The sequence below is a fragment of the Loxodonta africana genome, chromosome 9, assembly GCF_030014295.1.
Source record: "Loxodonta africana isolate mLoxAfr1 chromosome 9, mLoxAfr1.hap2, whole genome shotgun sequence".
NCBI lineage: Eukaryota > Metazoa > Chordata > Mammalia > Proboscidea > Elephantidae > Loxodonta > Loxodonta africana.
In genome coordinates, this window is record NC_087350.1 from 77,827,689 (window position 1) to 77,849,098 (window position 21,410).

At 46.9% G+C, this 21,410-nt stretch overlaps 1 protein-coding gene across 1 annotated transcript in view; it reads right to left on the reverse strand.

The window, feature by feature from the left end:
• Positions 1–639: 639 nt before the first annotated feature.
• The window catches only part of GALNT12 (polypeptide N-acetylgalactosaminyltransferase 12), a 55,075-nt gene continuing 34,304 nt past the window's right edge, over positions 640–21,410 (reverse strand). Inside the window, exons 3-10 of the mRNA XM_003407569.2 lie at positions 15,590–15,779; positions 14,507–14,692; positions 12,297–12,414; positions 10,774–10,950; positions 8,389–8,520; positions 5,852–5,965; positions 2,780–2,926; positions 640–1,076 (exon numbers count right to left, since the gene is read on the reverse strand). Of these exons, the coding sequence (XP_003407617.1) occupies positions 936–1,076; positions 2,780–2,926; positions 5,852–5,965; positions 8,389–8,520; positions 10,774–10,950; positions 12,297–12,414; positions 14,507–14,692; positions 15,590–15,779 (1,205 nt within the window). The 3' untranslated portion in view covers positions 640–935. The remainder of the gene's footprint in view (positions 1,077–2,779; positions 2,927–5,851; positions 5,966–8,388; positions 8,521–10,773; positions 10,951–12,296; positions 12,415–14,506; positions 14,693–15,589; positions 15,780–21,410) is intronic.

Sequence of the window (21,410 nt, forward strand, 5' to 3'; positions counted from 1 at the left end):
GCTTGGCTGTAATCATTACAGGGGCAGATCACCAGGTCTTTCTCCCACAGAGCTGCTGGGTGGGTCTGAACCCCTAACCTCTTGGTCAGCAGCCGAGCACTTAACCAATGTGCCACCAGGGCTCCTGAAAGTCATAGTATAATTACTAAAAGCAGGCAGCCACACCACGGGGCTAGGCATTGTTTGAAGTCCACCCTGTGTGGTGGATGCTTATATTAGCCCGATTAAGTCAAACTGTTCCTTTAAGACTTTAGCTCAGTTTCACTTAAAGTACAATAAAAAATTAAAAAAAGAGAAAAGAGTTTAGCTCTGGTTCGTCCTCTTTGGTAAACAAGAACATTAACTGGAGTTTTTATTGTGGTAGCAATACATAATTAAATAGCATTATTTATTAAATAAACTTAGAATAGCCCAGTGATCTGAAGGAATCAATACAATGTTCCTAGTGCCTGTCTCTATACACAGAAAAACCTAACCCAACGTTTGAGGTATCATCAGTGTATGCAAAGTACAGTCCATGTCTGATTTCCATCTGTGCAAACATCTTCATACCTGGGAACCCTTGCAAATACCAACATTAAATATTTATCTTTTTTGCTAGGAGGAATAAAAGGCACAGCAGTAAAATATACATCTTGATAGAAAAATATTCCAAGGTTTTAATTCTCTGAATACGAAAGTTAACATTTTTAGGATTATCCCTTGAAAACAGGGTATTTGGGACCAGTTTTAAAGTTTTCAAAATCATAGTACAAAGCTTATTCACATTTTTACTAAATCCAACACCACTTTCACAAACTGCAGAACGAGTTCCTCCTAAAAGTAGAGCAGCCAGGTTTTTGGTGGGCTCCATCACTGTCCTTGGCCAAGTCTCTACTGGCCACAGAGCCCACGGGCCCACAGTCCTTCAGCGGGCTCCTTGGCGAGGTGACGTTTCATGACATGCGTTCCTTGAAGAACCATTTCTGACGTTCCGAGTTGGTGCAGTCTCGTAAGAGTGGCACCACACTGTCGCCAGGTGCCTTCCTCTCAGCCTGAACACATTTCTTGGACAGTACGTGAAATAAAGAACCATCCTACAAGACAAGAGACGATGTCTTGTCAATGGAAGTCCAAGTCATTCCACAGAAAAAATATATTTTTCCTTAAAACATGTTCTTAAGAGCTGGGGGTGTGCTTTTGACCATTTCAGGATTACTGGTCCAGGGATAACTGTCTGCACTGCACAAAGGTAAATCCCAGTCCACTTGTCATCTAGTCACCTCTGACTCATGGCGACCCCATGTGTGTCAGAGTAGAATTCTGCACCACAGGGTTTTCAAGGGCTGGTTTTTTTGGAAGAAGATCACCAGGCCTTTCTTCCAAGGTGTCTCTGAGTGGACTCAAACCTTCAACCTATCAGTTAGCAGGAAGCATATTAACTGCACCACCCAGGGACACCAATCCCCATCTCAGAGCTGGGGGAAATGAGGCTTAGAGAAGTGGAGGGACTTATCCCTAGGTCTAACCTCACATCCTTACACTTTGACTATTTGTTTCATGTGTTTAAACCCTATCTCATCTTAGAGTACATTTGCAAGGGCTTCTATTACAACCCACTGCAGCTCAAGGTGTAAGGGACACAGAAAAGACTAGAAGGGAGTAAACAGCGAGGAAAGAAGGAAAGCACTACTACCTCTGGAGGCTGTGGGACTCTAACACTTCTGCCAGCTCAGACTCACTGTGACGCTCCCAGGCTCACAGGACACCCCATGGTGGCCGCCTCACTGTGATGCTCCCAGGCTCACAGGGCACCCCATGGTGGCCGCCTCACTGTGATGTTGCCAGGCTCACAGGACACCCCATGGTGGCCGCCTCACTGTGATGCTCCCAGGCTCACAGGACACCCCATAGTGGCCGCCTCACTGTGATGTTGCCAGGCTCACAGGACACCCCATGGTGGCCGCCTCACTGCGATGCTCCCAGGCTCACAGGACACCCCATGGTGGCCGCCTCACTGTGATGCTCCCAGGCTCACAGGACACCCCATAGTGGCCGCCTCACTGTGATGTTGCCAGGCTCACAGGACACCCCATGGTGGCCGCCTCACTGTGATGCTCCCAGGCTCACAGGACACCCCATGGTGGCCGCCTCACTGTGATGCTCCCAGGCTCACAGGACACCCCATAGTGGCCGCCTCACTGTGATGTTGCCAGGCTCACAGGACACCCCATGGTGGCCGCCTCACTGCGATGCTCCCAGGCTCACAGGACACCCCATGGTGGCCGCCTCACTGTGATGCTCCCAGGCTCACAGGACACCCCATAGTGGCCGCCTCACTGTGATGTTGCCAGGCTCACAGGACACCCCATGGTGGCCGCCTCACTGTGATGCTCCCAGGCTCACAGGACACCCCATAGTGGCCGCCTCACTGTGATGTTGCCAGGCTCACAGGACACCCCATGGTGGCCGCCTCACTGTGATGCTCCCAGGCTCACAGGACACCCCATGGTGGCCGCCTCACTGTGATGCTCCCAGGCTCACAGGACACCCCATGGTGGCCGCCTCACTGTGATGCTCCCAGGCTCACAGGACACCCCATGGTGGCCGCCTCACTGTGATGCTCCCAGGCTCACAGGACACCCCATGGTGGCCGCCTCACTGTGATGCTCCCAGGCTCACAGGACACCCCATAGCGGCCACCTCACTGGGACTTGCTCACACTACAGACAGAATGTCTGACTTTCCCTTTACAGCCCAGGTGACTGACAGCAAGGAGGCAATGACATCGCGCACTCACCTCTCGGAAGATGAACTTCTGATTCTCAGGGGCGGTTTCCTTGCAGAGCTCCATGAACAGAATATCTGATTCTGCAGGCGCAGATACACAGCCCTCTGGCTGTCGGGTGTTATAGCGTATTTCATTCTGGGACGTGTACTCGAAAAACTGAAAACAGAGCAGCCAACAGGATCAAGTTACCCTCTGATGACAAAAGAGGGAAAATTGCTGCCCAAGAACCTGGGGTCACAAAAGCGTGGTTGCTGGGGCCAAGCAGTCTCCTCTCGCCCCACCCCTACACCAGCCCGTGTGATCAAACAGCTTCGTTCATGTCTCCACAGCACTCTGCTACTGTTAGGTGCCATTGAGTCAATTCTGACTCCTAGCAGCCCCATGTGACAGAGGGGAACTGCCCCATAGGGTTTCCATGGCTCTAATCTTTACAGACGCAGATCACCAGGTCCTTCTCCTGAGGAGCTGCTGGTGGGTTTGAGACTGCTGACCTTTTGGTTAGTAGCCGAGCACTTAACCACTGTGTCACCAGAACTCCTTTCACAGCACTCTTGTTGCTGTTGTGTGCCATCGAGTTGATTCTGACTCATACCGACCCTACGTGACAGAATACAACTGCCCGTAGGGTTTCCAAGGCTATAATCTTCATGGGAGCAGATCGTCAGGACTTTTCTCCTGCAGAGCAGCTGGTAGGTTTGAACCACCAACCTCTCGGTTAGCAGCCGAGCTCTTAACTGTTGGACCACCAGGGCTCCTTCACAGCACTCTAGGGAACCTCTAATGCAGTGCTGAGCAAGTGCTTATCAGGTGGCCCTTTCTCATGCTGTCTCGCTTGCTAGACTGACGAAGGCGCTGGTGCCTGGTCCGCCTCGTTCCCCCATGCCTAGCCCTGTGCTGGTGTGGGGCCGTGGGGTAAGAAGATAAACCAATCCCAGCTCAGGTATTTAGGGGCTCTCTGCAACCTTTATCAGCCACTTCTCCTTTTCCTCAGTCTCTTCCCATCCCAACAAAAACAATGATGTGACAGTGCCTTGTAAACTATAAAGTGCTGTGCACAAGTAGACAACATGACTGCTAAGGGTACACTTGGGTCTTCCAGAGCAATGGTTTTCCTGCTTTTGTCTGCCTATGGATTACCTACAGCACTTGTTAAAAATACTGATTCCTGGCCCCAGCCCAGAGAGGGAGTCCTTCTGTCTGAAGTGGGGCCTAGGAAGCTGCATTTTTTTTTATTGTACTTTAGATGAAGGTTTACAGAACAAGCTAGTTTCTCACTGAACAGTACACATACTGTTCTATGACATTGGTTAACAACCCCACAACATGTCAACACTCTCCCTCTGTGACCTTGGGTTCCCTATTACCAGCTTTCCTGTCTCCTCCTGCATTCCAGTCCTTGCCCCTGGGCTGGTATGCCCCAATAGTCTTATTTTGTTTTATGGGCCTGTCTAATCTTTGGCTGAAGGGTGAACCTCAGGAGTGACTTCATTACTGAGCTAAAAGGGTGTCCAGGGGCCATACTCCCAGGGTTTTTCCAGTCTGTCAGGCCAGTAAGTCTGGTCTTTTCTTGTGAGTTAGAATTTTGTTCTGTATTTTTCTCCAGCTCTGTCCAGGACCCTCTATTGTGATCCCTGTCAGAGCAGTCAGTGGTGGTAGCCAGGCACCATCTAGTTGCACTGGACTCAGTCTGGTGGAGGCCATTGTAGATGTGGTCCATCAGTTCTTTGAACTCATCTTTCCCTTGTATGTTTAGTTTCCTTCATTCTGAGGATGCCGCATTTTTAACAAGACACTCACCCCACCCACCCTACCTCCCTTCCAGGAGTTCCTGACACAGATGGCCATTCCCAAGGCTGTGGAGCAGTACTTCTCAAAGAAGCCTCCTGGAAAGCTGGTTAAAACAAGACTCAGATTCAGTAGGGTTGTGGCAAGGCCCAAAAATTTGCATTTCTAAGCTCCCAGGTGATGCTAATGGTATGCGTCAAGGGACCACCTGTGAGAAGCACTTTTCCAGAGGGGGGGCCCTGGTGGTACAGTGGTTAAGAGCTCTGCTGCTAACCAAAAGGTGGGCAGTTCGAATCCACCAGCTGCTCCTTGGAAACCCTATGGGGCAGCTCTACTCTGTCCTATAGGGTTGCTATGAGTTGGAATTGACTTGACAACGATGAGTTTTTTAATAATTCTAGAAGGTACTGAAGAACCTGAACAATTTAAGGTTTCAGGCATCCAAATTATGAAAGCTTGAGGCTTAATATTCAAACGGACCTGCTGTGAGTCCAGATTGGAAGGGAACTTTTGCATCCTCACCCCTTCATCTCTAGGTGTCTGATACCTCCTCAGCGGCCCTGCCCCTGGCGAGCCCGTCCGCCTTCCAGGGCCAGGAGCCTGTTCTGACCCGCTGGTGCTCCAGGACTGTCCCTCCTCTGCCCTGTCTGAGGCACAGCACTTAACAGAAGAAGATCCACCTGAGCCCCTAGGTAAAGCAACATCCCTCAACACCGTCTGCAGTACGGCACTGTGCATCAAAACTAATTCCACTGAAGGATTGCTCTGAGGGAATCATCCAAAATGCAGAGCTGTTGGTTTTCCCCTTCTTTCTGATATTAGATGTCAGTGGCAGAGTTATTTATAATTGCAAAAAAAGCGGGGAGGGGTAGGAAATCAGTTCACTAAATAGTAACATATCCATGCAATGAAATATTAAGTGGCCATTAGAAATGATATTCTAGAAGGGCTTCTAATAATGTAAGAAACGTACGTTGAAATAAACGGAAATCATGGAACATAAAACTTGCAGGTGTTTTAACAATGATTTCAAACAGATTATCTAAAGTCTGTGCATAAAAAAAGAAGGGAAGAAAAGATGTCTTAGGCGTATTGGTGGCGCTCTCGGTCCTGTCACTCACTCTCTTTTCTACTTCCCAGATGTTCTGTAATGAGCATATATTATTTTTATAATGAAACACCCAATACCAGGTATTTAATTTAAGAAAAAACACATAGGTTTCTACCTCATCTCCCCCTTCAGAGGCCACATTGACAATCCATTGAATGTAGAGCCTCCTGAGATGCAGCTCCTACCTGGTTCTGGCCCATCCCGTGGCAGTGGTACAGAAGGACTTGGTGGCCTGAGATCTGGTCATCCTTGGGAGGGTTATAGTCAAAGCAGTATTCTTTTAGTCCTTTGTTCTGCAGCTATATTAATAAAAGATGAAGTTAATAATATATTTTATTTAACCCAATATATCCCAAGCATTATCATTTCAACATGCAATTAATATACTTAAGGAGGCAGGGTGGTACAACATTTAAGCGCTCAGCTGCTAACCAAAAGGTTGGCAGTTCAAACCGACCCAGTGGTGATCTGCTTCTGTAAAGATTACAACCAAGCAAACACTATGGGTCAGTTCTACTCAGTCACATGGGGTTGCTATGAGTCAGAATCAACTCAACGACACCCAACAACTAGAAAATTTTAAATTACCTATGTGGTCCACATTATATTTCTGTTGGATGGCACCATCTAGAGGCAATGACAACCCACAGTGAGAAGCACCCCTAGGATAGACTGTAGACTCTAAATATCATTTCCCATTAAAGGGCCAGGGCTTCTTGGAGGAACAGCAGGGGATATATAAGATAAACAGATTGGCCAGAAATCAGGGAAGTTATTAAAGCCATTAAAATGGGCTCAAGGGTCACAGAAGCTAAAAGGAAGAGGCTCCCACTGGCCAGAGATGGTACCATGAGAACATGGAACAAAACAAAGTACAAAAAGAAAAAAGACTGAATTGATTAAAACACAGTAACTATATAAAAATCTGTGAGTTTACAACAATACTCAAAAAAAAGAAAAATCCCCCCCCCACAAAAAAAAACAAATGAGCCAACAAACCAAAAAAACAACCCACTGGACACAATAGAAGGAAACTACACTGCCAACTTTTATTCTGAAAATGGGCAAATTAAGAGAAAGACTTAAGAACGTGTCACGCCTTTCCTATACCAATTTGAAATTTCATGGCTAACAAATTGCCCTAGTTAATGAGGGAACGTTCTTCCTTACAGAAGAATCCCAGCAAATAAATGTGGGAAAAATGACAGAATTAGAAAAATCACCATTTGGCAACTCTCTCTGAAGTAATGGATCTAGGCAGTGATTATCAATGTCTACTAAAAACATTACACAGAAGGCTGGTGGAAAGCTTTCTAACGGATGGTCCAGGCTGATGGTTCTTGAATCCACTGATCAAGCTTAGCACCCCTAAAAGCAGGATGACCATATATTACCTGCCTCCCGATATGACACAATATGAATACAAAGCACCACCTGAAGCACCAACTTTTTCTTGCCAAAAAGTTGACCCTGACTCTAATCAAGCCTTTGGGCCTCATTTCCATTTTAAAGAAATATGGGGGAGAGAGGCACAAGTTAAGAGACAACACAAAGAAGCAAATGTGTAACTCCAAATGTGTATCACTCTACATACAGGACAAGTGATGCTTTTTTTCTACAAGTTAATAGTGCTGCAAAAGGAAAATATGGAGGGGGACTGCTTTAGGTTAAAAGAGACACAACAACACAAATGACAATCAAATGTAATGCACGCACTTTGCTGAGATTCCATTTCAAACTAGCCAACTACCGAAAGGTATTTTTTCAGAAATTGAGGGAGTCTGAATAAGGATTAGATATTCACAATACCAAGAAATTACGGTGATCCGATTCGGTGTGATAACGACTTCATTTTGGAAGAAAAGGCTCACATTTTATACAGACACATACTGAAGTACATAGGAGTGAACCAACATGATGCCTGGGATTTGCCTCAAAAAAGAAAAAGGTAGGGGAGTGGAGAGGAGGAGAGAGAAAGTGAGAGTGCCAAAATCTTGGTAATTGCAGAATCTCAGGGTCAGGATTCATGACACCATACTACCTGACCTGCGGAAACCCTGGTGGCGCAGCAGTTAAGTGCTAGGGCTGCTAACCAAGAGGCTGGCAGTTCAAATCCACCAGCTGTTCCTTGGAAACTCTATGGGGCAGTTCTACTCTGTCCTATAGGGTCGCTGTGAGTCGGAATCGACTCGACCTGACCGGCATTTGTGTGTGTGTGTGAGTATCTTCATAATGAAAGTAGAACTTAGTGCATTACTATCCTGTTTTGTATTTATCAAAGGCTTCCAAAATGTAACATCTGCACTTCTGACCAAAAAGACACAGCGGAGTAAATCCCAGCAAAAGATGCTGGGTATTTATGTTTTTTAAAATACTAGAAGTAACTCTCTATTCCCACTCTGCCTTTATAGATGCCTAGGTTGGGAAATATTAATTGGTCCAGCCATTTAGACTTGAAGTAATGCGATGAGGTATAACTGGAAAACAGAAATACCAAGTGAGCCTTGGTTTCCTCATCATAAAGCAGGAGGCTTACACTTGCCAATTCTGGATGAGAGGCCCAGACACTCACAGGAGAAGGAAGGACAGTTGATGAAAGTTGGGAGAGGCTGAGGGTAATGGGAGGGCACCAGTTCCGATGAAGGGGCCTTTCTTGCCCAGGATTTGTCGCTCAGACCCGGAGGCCAGGCAACTCCCTGCCCTCACAACGCGCCTTGCTTACCATCCCAAAGAAGCCAGGTCTGTCTTCCGGCACGTGCAGTTCTGGATACACCGTCTCCAGGAACCATCTGAAGTCCTTGCACTGGAGCTTTGCACGGAGCTGTCTCCTCTCTGTCACATCCCCAAAGGGCTCCTGAGAAAACAGCACAATGGTGAGCCCCGGCAGGTCATGGCGTTTCCTATCAAAACCCTCTCCTCACTGATGCTCAGTCGCACTGGGTCCTATGCAGGACACAGAGGGTAAAAAACTGCCTTAGCCCTAGTTCCAGCACTCTAGAGGCGAGACAATCACACGAACAACTACATTCCCAGGTGCTCTGGGGAGGTGTGACCAGGTGTGCAAGGGAAGGTGACAATGCATGTGCTGATGGAGTCCAGAAGCCAAGCCCTGGGTTGGCATGGATACCCCAGACCTGAGTGTCATCAATGAGTGTGTGATCCCAGAGGTCACCCTGACATCCCACCAACAAAATGTCAGTCATACCCACGTGCCATGACCTTCTGATTTACTATTAATATCTGAATATTCACTTTCAAACACAAATAAGCATTCTAGATGAAACCAGGAGTGAAAAGCCTTCTTAGCTGCTCAATATACTGAAGTATAAATACACAGCTTATGATGGCAAGAGCAAAATGCTGCAATAGTGAATATTTGTGGACCTTGAGTTTCACGGACAAACCCAGTGATTGAGAAACTTCGAGTAATTCAGTGAAGCATGTGTAGAGTGTGGCAACGTGCAGCCACAAAAAATAATATCACCATCCCTGCACTATGTTCAACTATTAAGTTTGAGAAGTTAAATATTTAATAAAATGGTAATAAGAATGAACTATTTTAATAAAATTTCCAATTTCTGCTTATTTCTTAGAGGTTCTGTGACGAGAGTCACTGTACCCTCAGCTTAGCCACGTATCTATTTTAACACTCAGGCATTCGGGCAAAAGGTTTACTTGGTGACCCTCCAACATATTATTCGCTGGGAATCTCACTGGCAGGGAACTGAGGGTTCCAGGCAAGGTCACAGAGAAGATCAGGTGTTTCCACCCTGCAGCCGTGGGCAAAATAGAGGGCGCTGAGATAAATGACTCTGGAGTCCCAAAGAGAGTGAGGGGCAAGGAGGGAGGACAGGCCGAGAGTCTGTGAGGCTCGGCAGGGCAGCAGTGAGAGGCAAGGCACACCGCAACGGACGGGCTGAGGCCGAGTCCTACTCCATCTCAGCCCCTAGGCCTTGGGCAAGCTCCTTACATCTCCCTCGCTCTGAGTCTTGGCTTTCCCATCCACAAAACAAGCATTTTCTAGCTATCTACAGGGCTGCTATAAGGATTCAGAAAAGGGATTTTCATTAAATGGCCGTGAGATAGGTCTTGGAGCAGAATTAGTCTTGCTAAGTGGCCCTCTAAGTTATGCAAATGCAGGGTAAGTGGGCACCGCTGTCCTGGGGACACGCTGCCACATGCCCCCTGGCAGGTAGAGCTGGTCCATGCAGGGGCAGTAGACCACCTTGAGTTGGAAGCCCAGGATCTCCTGGGAAAATCGGTGGACCATTCCACAGTACCCCTATGGTAGGGGCAGAACAAGGCTCTGGGGTGAAGAAGAGCAATGAGCCCCTAAAAGAAGTCACCGGAGGAAAGACAGAGTCTGGCCTGAAGACCCACCTTAGTGTGGGGGTGTGGGCTGGTCTCAGCACAGCATGTGGCCAGGGTCCCTGGGGAGCAAACTGACAAAGCTGAAACCTCAGCACCCACAGGGACACTCTGACCACTGCTCTGACAGACAGGCTTGGCAAGGCTCACCCGAGCGGGAGGCAGACCAGCCCCTACAGGGCTGTGGGGACCTGGCTTCCATAGCTACAATATGCGGTGAGAAGATGGCAGAGGTGGCCAGGGCCACTCTACAGTTCTCCCTCTGACTGGAAATGGAGGCAGCGCTGAGTCCCCATTTTGGAAAAGTAAGTCTCAGGGTTGTTGGAAAATTCAAGGAGGCTAGGAAAAGGACTCAGGAGGGAAATAGCAGACTTCTAGCTAATAAGGCTAATAATAATAATAGGTTTTCAGCTAATAAGGCAGTTGTGCCCTGCTCAGTAAGTTTGCAAATAAAGAGCTTGTGCCTTGTACCCTAAGTGTGCTGACCTGATCCCGCTGGTTGCAGAGAGGTAATACAGGTAAGATGCCTGCAACATCACTCTAGGTATCCAGTGGCCAGCTGTGCTGGTTTATTATTATTATAAACGGAGGAACAAGCTTTTTCCATACTTTTATCATGAATGTCCATTTATTCTCTATTCCTAAAACCGAATTTACTATGTTGGGGAGGCCACGTGTTCAGATGAGGCCAGGTGGAGTGTGGGAACTTGACCAGGTCTGGGTGGGCAGGAGAACTCACCAAGCGGGCATGGGGGTTGCGATGGTAGTAGAGCTCTTTATATTCATCCATCCACACTTCGGCTGCGCGGACACTGTTGGCCAGAGCCTTGTTGCGGGAGTAAGGGGCCTTCTTGGGGAAAACGTGGCCAACGTGAGAACAAGGGTGAGTCTCCAGGGTCCCACCACACTGCCAGATCTACATACAGAGCAGAGAAGAAGCTGGGCTGAGCAGCAGAGTGGGCTGCAGCGAGGACACGGAACACATGGCGGTCACAATGACCACTGCCAACACGCGCACACTCCACGAGCAGAAGGCCACTTATCCAGCACACTGATGACACTGAACGCAGTCAAACACCAAGGGAGGAGCCCCAAAGGCATCGAAGCCATCGGAACCAACACCCCAAGCCCATGCAGTATAAAGCTCATGCTCTTTGTTCATAGGAGGGCCCACAGGAATCTCACTCGGAATCATTTACTCATCATGTGAAACACGGGCTTGATTACCTGATCTCCTAGCCACAGAAGACAGGAAAGCAGCAAGTAAGAAGAGAGGTTTGGAAGGGGAAAAGGAAGAGCTTCAAGAGGAAGGCAGAGCACCCTGACACCTAGGGAAGAGGCAGAAAGACCATTAAAAGTGCACCCCAAACCTCAGTGGGCGGAGGCATTTGGGACCGTCTTGTCCTAGGGCAAAAGGCCATGAACACCTCATTGCCCCAAAGACAGTACAACTAAGTACAACATCTGGAAGTTATCATGGAGAGCTTGAGGCCTCGGTGGAAGGCCAAATTCTCGTTTATTAACACTTTTTATGAGGGCAAGAAGCCATTTAAAATATTATTTAAAAATTAAATTTTCTACTGAACAGCATGAACAGTACATAAGCTTTCGATACTTAAAACGTAATATTCCACTAACTGGAAAACCCACGGAAATGCTAGAGGTTTCTCAAAGGTGGATCGGTGGGCCCTGCACACCAGAATCAGTTAGGTGGGCTTGTTACAAAAAGCAGATTTCTGGGCCTCACCCTAATGCTATAAAATCTGACTTTCTGGACACTGCGCCCAGAAGCCTGCCTTCTTAATAAGTTTCCCTGATGATTCTTACATGTGTCAGAGATTGAAAGTCACTGTGCTAAATGAAGAGGCTATTTATAAGTCGTTAATCAAATGAAGGCTCCAGAAGATGAGATCAAGAGGCAGGAATCCATGTTTTAGCCACGAACTCATTGTGTGACCCTGAACAGGCAGGTGCCTTACCCTCGCTGATACTCGGTTCCTCCCCTCTGTAGAAAGAGAGGGCAATGTGACTTTCAAGGCCCTTACTAGCCCCAAATTTACTAAAAATACATTTTTTAAAAAGCTGAAACAAGAAGGCAAGCGTGTTTATAGTATGTATGTGCCATTATCATCTTTTAGTATCACTGGATAAACTGCTGCGATAGATGAAAGTCCACCAGGCTTTCATAGCAAATCTCATCATCCCAGAGAGAGAGAGATGACAGATTGGGAATGAGTCCAGAAAGAAGACTAGAATACTTACCCTAAAAGAGAACTCGAGGTTCTCTCCTCCCCAAACTTCCATTCCTGTGTCATAAGACCCCAGATATTCAAAATATTTCTTACTCACAGCGAAGAGCCCACCAGCCATCGTTGGAGACCTGGAAGAGTGCGATACCCATATTTCAATGCAAGCAGCAGAAAACCATCCCAGTTAGTTGCATTGTCTTCCTGCTACAAATCCTTTATTCCATTCATCCATCTCTACTGGTACCGAGTGCCGGCTCTGCCAGGCTCTCTGCTGGGCCTGGTGACGTAAACATACCCCACGGCCCCTGTCCTGAGGAAGCTCACAGACACCCCACAGGCAATTACAGAACAAGAACATGGTGCGGGATAAATGCTTTAACTGAGATCAACCCTGTGGCTGGTGGGAACACAGAAGAGGGCAAGAGGCAGGGAGGGGAGGGCTAAGTTTTCTGGAGAAGCTGAGGTCTGGAAGACAAAGGGGAGTTAGTCAAGAAGAAGAATGTAAATGGTACTCTGAGAAGACAGACCAGCGTGAGCCAAGGACTGTGGGTGACAGAAACCCTTATACTTTCATACTTTCAGAAGCATAGAAGCAAAGGGAGATGAGGAGAGATAGAGAACCCGTGTTCCCCGAGGGCATGGCAGGGGCTGGCCTATGGAGGCTGCGGCCATGTTCAGAAACCCTGACTTCATAGGCAGGCACTCACAGATGCAGCTTAGAGGCTGCCCAGCAGAAGATCACAAAAGCAAGTTGGGTGTTTTAATGGACCCAAGGGCTGGTTTCTCTTCTTCTCGAGTGGTTCCCCCTCTAGGACCTGGACAGCCAGCTTTGGCCTTGTTTTCTCTCTACCAGGTTTATCTAGAAGCCAGCACAGATATCAGAATGGCCCGAGGCTTCCATGCTACCTCACAGAGAGCTGTAAGGCTACACACCACAGAGAGGCAGATGCAAAAGTTCTGAAATGGGGGAAAATACAACATTAAAAGCCTGGTAATTTAAAATATGTAAGTTTCTCCAGCCACTCTTTGGGTGGTGATAAAGTAATGGCTTTCCCTGCATACCAAGGCAAGCTCTCGGCCAACTGAGGAAAGGACAGCAACATTCCCAGTGGAAGGGAAGGTTCTAGATACAAAGCACTTTCCCATGTGTTCATCCTTAAAATCTGGGAAGTAAGCAGGGTGGATATGATCATACCTATTTCATAGATGAGGAAACTGAGGCCCAAGGATATCATGGGAGGGGGAGGATAGTTGGCCACAAAGTCCTAGAGCACATTTATGGGGGAAGGTAGACAATGGGAGCCTCATGCCAGTATGACAGGCTGGATTTGTGACCCTGTATTAGATCTTTCCTACTCTGCCTCAGTTTCCAAATCTGTTTAGTGAGGGGCTGGGCAGGAAGCTCTCTAAAAGCTCCTGCAGAAGCCTGGTATCATCCTCAAGACCTTCCTTCCCTGTTTCTCCCAATTCTTCCACTTTAACATCTCTGGAATCCACCATTTCCCTCCATCCTCTCCTCCACCATTCAGTCCAGGCTGCCATTATCTCTGACCTGGAAGAATCCAAAGCTTCTCACTGGGGTCCCTGCCCACAACCCTGCTTCTTCCAGGCTGCTCACCACTTGGCATTCAGCACGATCTTTAAAGAATGCAACATGCTCAGGTCCCTTCCTGCTCAGATCCCCTCACTGGCTTCCACCCTCTTGGGGTAAAGTCCCAGCCCCTCCCTTCTATCTTCAAATTCCCCCCAGCCCCCATGATTTGGCTCTGCCCATCTCTGCACTCTCCCCTCACTTGCTCCACTCTAGCCAACGGTCAGTCATCTGAGGGTCAGGACTCGGTGGAAAGATTCAGAGCCCAGTCGCCAAACGTGGATGCAGATAGATCTAAGCCACCATCTCCAGTTCAATGCACCAGCAATGAGGCTGAAGTCCTGACCTCCACCTGTCTGACCCTTCTTCCTGTCTGCCAATCGGTTCTGAATTTGGAAGACGAAAGACTATTACATCAACACCTCAAGAATGAGAGCAACTGATCCTCCCTTAACCCCTCTGCTCAGACCCAGACTCACCCACTGGCCAGAGCTAGAGCCTCCCCCCAAATCCACCCAGCCCCAGTTCAAATGGCCCGACAGCTAACCATCTTCTGAGGGCTTTCACTGACATGTTAGCCAGATGCTACCAGACACACTCAGAGACAAGTAACCTAGAATTCGGTCCCTGACCTGATGACATCGATGGGGGACCGCATCCGCCTCCTCTCCCTCTCGGGGACCGTGTGCCAGGTGAACACCAGTCTCCAGTCGAAGCCGCCGATCTGGGGCTCCCCGGGGTTCCCCAGGTACTCGAAGGTGTCCCAGTCGATCACGTCAATTACGGGACACACCACTGCCGACTCTTCTTCATGGATCCTGAAAGCACCCAGGACACCCTGTCTTTCCACGTGGATGTGTGGCTGGCGAGCAAGTGGGAGATTTGTGCATGAATTCTCCTCACTTTTCCACTAGGAAGGAGGAAGACCTAGCTAAGAAACACCTGCTTCTCTTATCCCAGGTGTCTGCACCCTGGCAGACCATCTGTGGTGGACATGGTGCAGAGGAGGCCGTTCTGGTCTTAGTCTGAGAAGTCTCAGGGCTCTATAAACTTGGCTTCCTCTCTGAATGTCAAGACGTGTACAAAATATCTTTTAAAACAGAAACAGATTTTCAATTTCTCAGGATTGAGTTATTTATTCACAATGGAGTGTCTTAAAATCCAGAAGTAATTATCTCTGTGAGAACAGAGATGCACCAAGACCAAAGGGTCACCTCTGGAGTTAGAATATAGGCTCTAATTCTGTCCCTTACTTGCTGTGTGACATTAGCCAAGTCACCCCGGCTCTGCTTGAAGGAAATACATCTAAATGTGTGTTCTCTAGGGCTGTGATTCTGTAAGATTGACAATTTTCTTTTTATTTTCTTGACTGTACTTTCTAAGTTTTCTACAATAAACTTGTGTAATATATAATAAGGAAGCAAACATTTACATAGTGCCTTCCACATGCTGGTATGTTCTAAGCACTTGATACTAAATCATTTAGTGGTCTCAACACCCAGTGAAGTGGGATCCATTACGATTCCCAGTCACAGAAGACTAGCCCAAGGAGTATCTCAACACAAAGAGTATCTGAACCAGGTGCTCCAGGCCCCAGAGTGTGCCCCGAGCCCCAGAATGTGCCCCTACTGCACATCTACTGCCTCTCCACCAATGGTAATGAGCTTACTTTTCATGTGAGTCTGTGGTCCCGCCCCATGTGATGGGTCACGCACCTCTCCAGCAGCGGCTCCAGCCACCCTTCGTGGCACTCACAGTGACAGTCAAGGAAGGTCAGCACGTTGCCCTTTGCCACGGACGCCCCCAGCAGCCGGGCTCGTACCAGGCCTTCCCGCTTGTTAGCGCGGATCAGGCGCACCTTGGGCAGGCCAGACAGCTCAGTGGCCAGACGCTCCTTCAGGTGCTCTAAGGAGGGAGAGCAGAGCAACAGGGATTACCCTGACGTCTTGAAGGAGCACCTCGTCCTAAGCCACATCCTTCCACAGCCTCGCCTTCCCAAAAAGAAGGCTGGACACATATGAGCCTCCTTTTCTTTGGAGTCCCTAGGTGGTCGACACAGATAAACACTCAGATATTAACTGAAATGTTGGTAGTTCAAATCCTCCCAGAGGAACCTTGGAAGAAAAGCCTAGTGATCTACTTCTTAAAGAGCACAGTTATTGAAAATCCTATAGAGCACAATTCTACTATGACACATTTGGGGTCACCACGACTCAAAGTTGGCCCAGCAGCAACTGCGTTTTCTCCTATGCTTTGCCACCTGGCGTGTCCTTATCTCACCCACGACCAACGCTGGAAGCACTCTGAAGGCTGTGAAATGTTTATACAATAGTCTGGAAAATGCGAGGCTAGGGTTGAGGGGTTCCAGAACCACCATTTGCTCCCCCCAAAAATGCATGCAATCTTTTAACCACAATTTTTATAACAGTAGAATGAGGCCAGTGTAATTTTTCTCAGGAGCACATTACAGTTTAGACAGTAGTAGTAATAACATTACTGGCAGCTAAGATTAATGAGAGTCTACTGTGTAAGCTACCACTCGTCTGTCAGTTTGTCATACTGCAGTGGCCTGCGTGTTGCTGTGATGCTGGAAGCGATGCCACCAGTATTTCAAATACCAGCAGGGTCACCGATGGCAGACAGGTTTCAGCAGAGCTTCCAGACTAAGCCATACTGGGAAGAAGGACCTGGCAATCTACTTTGAAAAAAATTGGCCAGTGAAAACCTTATGAATAGCAGTGAGACACTATCTGACATAATGCCAGAAGGTGGGCCCCTCAGGTTGGAAAGCACTCAAAATATAACTGGGGAAGTGCTACCTCCTCAAAGTAGAATCAACCTCAATGACACAAATGGAGTAAAGTTTTCGGGACCTTCATTTGCTAATGTGGCATGACTCAAAATGAGAAGAAACAGCTGCAAACATCTATTAGTAATCAGAACATGGAATGTATAAAGTTTGAATCTAGGAAAACTGGAAGCTGTCAAAAATGAAATGGTATAAAAATCAGAAAAGGTGTGCATCGGGGTTGTATCCTTTCACCATACTTACTCAACGTATACGCTGAACAAATAATCTGAGAAGCTGGACTATATGAAGAAGAATGCAGAGCCTAGATTGCAGGAAAACCCCTTAACAACCTGCAATACGTAGATGACACAACCTTGCTTGCTGAAAGTGAAGAGGAGTTGAAGCACTTACTGATGAAGCTCAAAGACTTCAGTATGGATAATACCTAAGACTTCGGTATGGATTACATGTCAACATAAAGAAAACAAAAATCCTCACAACTGGACCAATAAGCAACATCATGATAAATGAAGAAAATACTGAAGTTGTCAAGGATTTCATCTTACATGAATCCACAATCAACACCATGGAAGCAGCAGTCAAGAAATCAAACAACACACTGCATTGGGCAAATCTGCTGCAAAAAATAAAATAAATATATATATTTTTACTTTATTTAAAGACCTCTTTAAAGTGTTAGCAAGCAAAGATATCACCCTAAGGACTAAAGTGCGTCTGATCCAAGCAAGGCGATTTTAAATCGCCTCATACATATGCGAAGTTCGACAATAAATAAGGAAGACTGAAGAAGAATTGATGCCTTTGAATTATGATGCTGGTGAAAAATACTGAATATACCACGGACTGGCAGAAGAACAAACAGAGCTGGCTTGGGAGAAGTACAACCAGAATGTTCCTTAGAAGGGAGGATGGCAAGACTTAGTCTTATGTATTTTGGACTTGTTATCAGGAGGGACCAGTCCCTGGAGCACATCACGCTTGGTAAAGCAGAGGGTCAGTGAAAAATAAGAAGACCCTCAACGAGATGGATTGACACAGTGGCTGCAACAATGGGCTCAAACATAGCTATGATTGTAAGGATGGTGCAGCACCAGGCAGTGCTTCGTAGTGGTGTACACAGGGTCAGTACGAGTAGACTCAACAGCACCTAACAACACCACAACTCTGTACTAAGAGATGTACAGAGCCCTGGTGGCACAATGGTTACAGCCCTTGGCTGCTAACTGAAAGGCTGGCAGTTCGAACCCACGAATCTCTCTGTGGGAGAAAAGACCTGGAGATCTGCTCCCATAAAGATTACAGCCTAGGAAACTTGGTGAGGCAGTTCTACTCTGTCTGATAGCGTCTCTATGAGTTAAAATCAACTCGATGGCACACAACAACAGCAAAGTGATTTACATATAACTTATCTGATCCTCATAATCCTATGAGGTAGGTGTTACTATTACCCCATTTTATAGATGAGGAAGTTGAGGTCAGAGAAGCTAAGCGACTTGCCCAAGTTCACAGATGAAGTAAGCTGGGGAGCCAGGATTTGAACTCAGGAACTCTGACTCCAGAGTTCACAGGCTTTACCACTGTCTCGCAGAGCCTTCTTGTGCAATTTCTCATCTTTATTAAATAAATATAAAAAAACTTTGTCAAGAGGACATGCTTATCCCACTTTACAGACGAGGAAATGAGTACTAAAACGCTGTAAGAAAGTGCCAGAGCCAGGGCGGTCCCCAGCAGTCCTCTCTCCTCATGAGGACTCTGGGCTGCAGGCTGAGCCACACCCTTCAGCGGGTTAGGTGGAGGCAGCAAAACGAGAGAATTTCCCTACATCAATGCAGGCTTTGTCTCCAAGTCCTCACCCCTCAGCGAAGGGAAAAACTGTCGAAAAGGTCCTAGATTGCTTCATAGTTTGTGAAAACATTTCCCTAAATATCTTTGACACTCAAAAAAACATTCACTGAGAACACCATACTGAGTGGAATAAGCCAGACACAAAAGAGCAAATAGTGTATGACGCCACTTATATGAAGATATGTAGAACAGGTAAATCGCTGAGACAAAAGATCAGTGGTTACGAGAGGGTGGAGGGGGGAATGGGGAGTTAAAAAAAAAAAAAAAGGAATAACTGGATAAGTACTTTTTAAGAAGCTTAGTGACTGTGACAAAATCCCTCATTAAAATCCCCAGAAAAACTATACCAAGAATTAGCAAGAGAAGTGGCTTAAGCCTGCCTCTTCCAGCATAGCCACTGGGCTCTGTGCGTAGATAATGACTGCCAACAGTCAAAGTTGGTGCAAGTTAGCAACTCTGCTAAAGCCCTGATACTAGATTATATTTAAACAAGTCTCAATCCAAATTATGCCACTCCTATTGACACTCAAAGGTCCCTGGTGACACAATGATTAAGTGTTCGGCTGCTAAGCAAAAGGTTGGCAATTTGAACCCACCAGCCACTCCATAGGAGAAAAGAGCTGGCAATCTGCTCCAATAAAGATTATAGCCTAGGAAATCCAATGGGGCAATTCTACTCTGTCCTATAGAGTCCCTATGAGTGGGAATCCACTCAATGGCACACAACAACATAGACACACACACATACAAAACACTCACTGGCTGATTTTTTTCAATTCTAAATAAGCAAGTAAACTGGTGGCAGGATTAAGGGGGTGACTTCTGAAGCAGAGTTCATTTGCTGTGGTGCCCAGTGGATGCACACAAACACAGGCACGTAGCATCCCTACGTGTCATGGATCCTGTTCACGTGGATCTCATGTCTGCCTGAACTGCCGTCCGCATGTGGGAGGGCTGACACCCCTCACTGAGCTCAGACTGACACTGCACAAAGGGCGGGAAGAAAGAGGAGGCAGGGCAGACCTTCTCAGCTCCATGACAGCGCAAGTGGGGTATCTTCCTGCTTTTACCATTACCGTAACGAGGGGACAGCTTCCTGGCCAACTGGCTGGAAGAGATCTATATTTGCGCCTATTCCCAAGAAAGGTGATCCAATCGAATGTGAAAATTATAGAACAATATCATTAATATCACACGCAAGCAAAAAATTCTGCTGAAGATCATTCAAAAACAGCTGCAGCAGTACATTGACAGGGAACTGCCAGAAATTCAGGCTGGTTTCAGGAGAGGATGTGGAACCAGGGATATCATTGCTGATGTCAGATAGATCCTGGCTGAAAGCAGAGAATACCAGAAAGATGTTTACCTGTGTTTTATTGACTATGCAAAGGCATTCGACTGTGCGAATCAGAACAAATTATGGATAACATTGCGAAGGACAGGAATTCCAGAACACTTAATTGTGCTCATGAGGAACCTTTACACACATCAAGAGGCAGTTGCTTGGACAGAACAAGGGGATACTGATTGGTTTAAAGTCAGGAAAGGTGTGCATCAGGCTTGTATTCTTTCACCATACCTCTTCAATCTGTATGCTTAGCAAATAATCCAAGAAGTTGGACTATATGAAGAACGGGGCATCAGGATTGGAGGAAGACTCATTAACAACCTTCATTATGCAGATGACACAACCTCGCTTGCTGAAAGTGAAGAGGACTTGAAGCACTTACTGATGAAGATCAAAGACCACAGCCTTCAGTATGGATTGCACCTCAACATAAAAAAAACAAAAATCCTCACAACTAGACCAATGAGCAACATCATGATAAACGGAGAAAAGACTGAAGTTTTCAAGATTTCATTTTACTTGGATCCACAATCAACAGCCATGGAAGCAGCAGTCAAGAAATCAAGACACACATTGCATTGGGTAAATCTGCTGCAAAGGACCTCTTCAAAGTGTTGAAGAGCAAAGATGTCACCTTGAAGACAAAAGTGCACCTGACCCAAGCCACGGTATTTTCAATCGCCTCATATGCATGTGAAAGCTGGACAATGAATAAGGAAGACCAAAGAAGAATTGATGCCTTTGAATTGTGGTGTTGGTGAAGAATATTGACTATACCATGGACTGCCAAAAGAATGAACAAATCTGTCTTAGAAGAAGTGCAACCAGAATGCTGCTTAGAAGCAAGGATGGCAAGACTGAGTCTTACATACTTAGGACATGTTGTCAGGAGGGACAGTCCCTGGAGAAGGACATCATGCTTGGCAAAGTATAGCGTCAGCGGAAAAGAGGAAGACCCCCAATGAGGTGGACAGACACAGTGGCTGCACCAATGAGCTCAAGCATAACAACGATTGTAAAGATGGCTCAGGACGGGGCAGTGTTTCGTTCTGTTGTGCATGGGTCGCTATGAGCTGGAACCGACTTGACGGCACCTAACAACAACAACAACATAACAAGGGGAAGGCTCAGCCCACAGCACATTCATTTATGAGAGAACTGGGCTGGGTCGAAACTCCGTGTCCAGTAGGCTACACCCAGCATCAAACTCCAGCCAGGGTTAATATGCTATCACAGAAACTGCCAATTATTCCCGAAAGCCCACTCTTCCCATGATGTTTAGCTGAGCACATGGCCATCTGGAATAAAGACTATATTTCCCAGCTTCTCTTGCAGCTAGGGTGATCATGTGACTAAGTTCTGCTCAAAGGGATGTGAGGGAACTTTCAGGTAGTGAAAGGCTCTCTTCTACTTTAACCCCTTCCCCCTGACCTGGGTGAGCAGGAGGTGGAGAACCAACATGGACCAGCAGACTCACATCATCCTAGATAAGGTGAAGTAACAAGACAGAAGGAGCCAAGCTCGCCTAACA